Here is a 3,382-nt window from a genome sequence, read left to right as displayed (position 1 = left end):
CCCCCCCCCCCCCCCTTATTTTTCCTGCCACGCCCACCACCGAGACCTACACATCTCCCTGCGTCGGCAGCGTCAGCTGTGTCTCAGAGAGAGCTGCAGGCTACATGCTGCCCCCCTTCCGTCTGAGGTCCCATCTCAGACGATCTTACGGCGACAGCGAGTGCACCGCCGAAACTGAGTGGAGCGTTGCAGACACATGGCCTCTTCGAGAGCTTAACCGACGCTCTTACCCAGCGAACATGCATGTCCGCGCCGAGGTCATGCCACACACCTTCCTCGAAGAGGGATTCCTAGTGCAGGCTAGCGAACGGGTTCGGGACGGCATGAGTCGGGGACGGACCCAGCGCACTGTCTTTAAGCGGGTGGTGGAGACTGAACGGTTCGTGCTAGCGCTACGCAGCGCGCAGCTTATGACGTTCAAGGCGAATACTCCTATACACGTGGTCATCTTAGCGGGCGGCAAAGACATGACCAGCCTAGATCTGCTGCCCCTGGTAAACCGTATGTTCGTACACGCCTTGTTGGCTGGCCAGAACGCTTCAAGCCCAGACCAAAGGCCGGCTGCGCGGCTCAAGTGCAACGTCAACGCCGTGGTGCTCATGCTCGACCTCCCAGGCTACGGCCAAGACTCCATAGTGCGGGACGGTTCATCGGGCGAGCTGGTCGAGACGATGAGCTCTGACCTCTGTGTGGACATCGCGTACAAGGCGACGGTTGAATGCTTGGCTCGCATGGTTCATAAGTTTCCGGGCTCACAAGCCTGTTTACACTTCTTCGGTTATTCTCTCGGAGCGGCCACGGTGACAGCTCTTGCGCACCGAGTGGTGGCTGAGCTCTCCATAGCCCGGCCGGGAGGCTGCTCATGTACGCACCGCGAGATGCTAGGCCCGGGCTCTGTCTGCGAGTGCTCGGTGAGCTGTGCGGCGAGCCACCTCAAGCTTCGGGTGACGACGCTGCTACTTTGCGCCCCTTTCACCTCATTGTCCGAAGCGGCCTTCAGTGCCGTCAATGTCGCAGCGCTTAACCCGATGATAGGAAGCTTGATTGGGCATATGCAGATGGACACCCTGGACCGAATGCGACGTTTCGTGAAACTGGTTTCCAGCGACGCGTCTCAATGTAACGACGACCTCTCCATCGCCATCATGCATGGGAAAAGGGACAAGACGTGCCCCGTTTGGATGGCCAAGGCGCTCTTCACAACAATAGAGGAGACCACAGCCCCCAACAGCCTGTTGCAGTCTCACCTTCACCTGATACCCAACGCTGATCACATAAACATCTTAAGCGTGACCGACAAGCAGAAACGCAGCGTTTTCGCTCAGGTTTTTCTAGAGCTCATTTCACGCGTCGGCCCTCTTATCGAGGTGGGAGATTTCGAGGCATAAGACGTGTGCGTGAATTTCGACCGTTCTCTGATCAGATAGATGAACCAAGCCAGGCCAGACACCAGCGGAACCCTGCAGTGTCACAAATGTGCTGTAGCGATGCAGTTTACCCCAGGTACAGAGTATGTGCAGGTGGGTGGTAGCAGAGATGTCACGCAGTGCTACAGCTGCGGCTGTATGAATCGAGCGGTAGCCGACTCCGACGTGGGTGGCAAGGTGCTCAGCATGCTGTGTCCAGTGTGCTGCACGACGAATCTCAGCCCCTATGGAGTGGTTTTCGTTCGATGCGGCGTCTGTGGTACAGTATCCAAGGTGGATCATGCCTACAGAGCCCAAGTTTGATGGGCTCACTCTAATGGGCTCACTCTAATGGGCTCAACCGCGTGATGTGTTTTGAACATTTACAGCAAACCATACTTATGCCCGAACAGCTAGTACAAACAAACTAAGGTGGAGTCCCCAGAGGCCGCTAGTGGCTCCGGCATACACCACCTCCGCCACGTCAAGTGAGAGTTCGAGTACTTTCTCTTTGACAGTCAGTGTGGGATCCCAAGAGAATAGGACTTTCTTCCCTCGTCGTGATCCGCATAAGTAGAGGCCACTCAGGTAGACGCAGCCTTGAATCCAACACCAAGCCTTCGACAGGGCCTGTAGTAGACCTGTTTGCTCCTGTCCGAGAACCAAGGAGCTCACGCACTGGCCAAGCACGAGCATGAACAATGAGGTCACTGCGTCCGCTAGAAGCTTACTGAGCCGGCTACGCCAGAAGTCACCGTCAAGCTTCGGGATGTCCAGCGCCATGCCAATCCAGCTAAAAGCTGTGGCGGCCTTGATAAACAGCAATGCGAGAGACTGGAACAAAAAAGGGCCTCTGAGAGCATCAACCGCGTTGAGGAGGCTTACGGGGTGGTATGCCACGTTGATGGGCGCCTGAGCCACTAAGTACCCTGCCACCGAGGTCGTCGCTACGAATCCGAGCACGACTGCCCCTCCGACGACTCCTAAATATGTCGGCCCTATCGCCTTGCGTCGTGTGGTCGCCACGCCACGAAGGACGGTCCAGGGTCGCACAGGGCTTACGGGTGGTGTGGAAAGCAGAGAGACTGATTCGTCGTCGAGCATAGTAATGACGAGTTTCTCATCATGAAGTCACGTTGCACATCAGACATAGTTGTCGATCAGGGTAGACCTGAGTTGCAGGTCCTGCAATAGAGCCTCAGCTCCGACGTTGTCCAAGCCCGAGTGAGTGAGCTTAAATATCTTGTCTATGACCGCGATCTCTGTGGAGGTCGAGTCAACACCAACAAAACCAGCCCAGTCGTTTACGACCAATCCAGCAGCCAGGGCGTCCGTTCCCCGACTCACCGTACCGGCAGCCAAAGGAACTTGCAGAAGAGACGACAGCTGCTGCATCTCATCAAGCTTCGTGTCTACTGGGACTAGACCTCCCTGGTTGGTGAACTTGCAGTACGTGCCCACCAAGGACCGACCACCTACGGTCTGTCTGAAGACCTCCACTCCCAGCGTGTCCATGATGATTTCTTCGGTTTCTCGATCAATGTCTGGGTGCACCAAAGCAACGTAGTCGTTGCAGGCGACTATATTGCCCAATGCCGAAAGTCGCTCTTCCACACGTGCGATCTGCACGTCCTCAGGCAACGAGTTCCGTATGTGGAGGAGTTCTTGGTCGGTAGTTATGTTGCTGACAAGCAACCCCTTGCGGTTTCCAACTGTGCATCGGCCAGTAAGGCCTGTGCCTCCAATGGAGGTATGGATCACCGGAATGTGCTGTGACAGCTCGGCTTCAAACATGGAGTAAAAATTAACAGCCGTTCCACTTGAGAGAACGCAGTACGAGTTCGTAAGGTTCACGTAGACCCCAAGGTCATTGGTTCTCTCACATCTAAGTGCCATCGGCCGAAAATGACCAATTCGTGTCGATTCATGTCGAGAATTCCATAATCCTAGAATCACTGACTAATTCTAATGTCTGC

General features: G+C 55.5%; 4 protein-coding genes across 5 annotated transcripts; 2 read left to right on the top strand and 2 right to left on the bottom strand.

The window, feature by feature from the left end:
• Window positions 1-104: 104 nt before the first annotated feature.
• On the top strand, window positions 105-1,388 carry KVP17_000816 (uncharacterized protein; the record flags this gene model as incomplete). Its single annotated transcript, XM_068515647.1, has 1 exon — window positions 105-1,388. The coding sequence occupies one exon, from the start codon at window positions 105-107 to the stop codon at window positions 1,386-1,388; it is 1,284 nt and encodes a 427-aa protein (XP_068376304.1).
• A 39-nt stretch (window positions 1,389-1,427) lies between these two features.
• On the top strand, window positions 1,428-1,730 carry KVP17_000817 (uncharacterized protein; the record flags this gene model as incomplete). Its single annotated transcript, XM_068515648.1, has 1 exon — window positions 1,428-1,730. The coding sequence occupies one exon, from the start codon at window positions 1,428-1,430 to the stop codon at window positions 1,728-1,730; it is 303 nt and encodes a 100-aa protein (XP_068376305.1).
• Window positions 1,731-1,805: 75 nt separating this feature from the next.
• On the bottom strand, window positions 1,806-2,510 carry KVP17_000818 (uncharacterized protein; the record flags this gene model as incomplete). The annotated part of the gene is made up of 1 exon (XM_068515649.1): window positions 1,806-2,510. The coding sequence occupies one exon, from the start codon at window positions 2,508-2,510 to the stop codon at window positions 1,806-1,808; it is 705 nt and encodes a 234-aa protein (XP_068376306.1).
• Window positions 2,511-2,549: 39 nt separating this feature from the next.
• Window positions 2,550-3,302, bottom strand: KVP17_000815 (uncharacterized protein; the record flags this gene model as incomplete). Of its 2 annotated transcripts, none has more annotated exons than XM_068515645.1 (1): window positions 2,550-3,302. In XM_068515645.1, one exon carries the CDS (start codon window positions 3,300-3,302, stop codon window positions 2,550-2,552), a length of 753 nt encoding a protein of 250 aa, XP_068376302.1. The 2 variants fall into 2 exon arrangements, with proteins under 2 accessions (XP_068376302.1, XP_068376303.1); XM_068515646.1 differs by having other exon boundaries at window positions 2,550-3,200.
• Window positions 3,303-3,382: the final 80 nt, after the last annotated feature.

The sequence above is a fragment of a genome, assembly GCF_019968985.1.
Source record: "MAG: Porospora cf. gigantea B chromosome Unknown PgB_NODE_2566_length_3382_cov_144.237, whole genome shotgun sequence".
NCBI classification, from domain to species: Eukaryota; Apicomplexa; class Conoidasida; order Eugregarinorida; family Porosporidae; genus Porospora; species Porospora cf. gigantea B.
The sequence above is the reverse complement of the archived record's forward strand: the minus strand, read 5'-3'. Positions and strand labels throughout refer to the sequence as shown.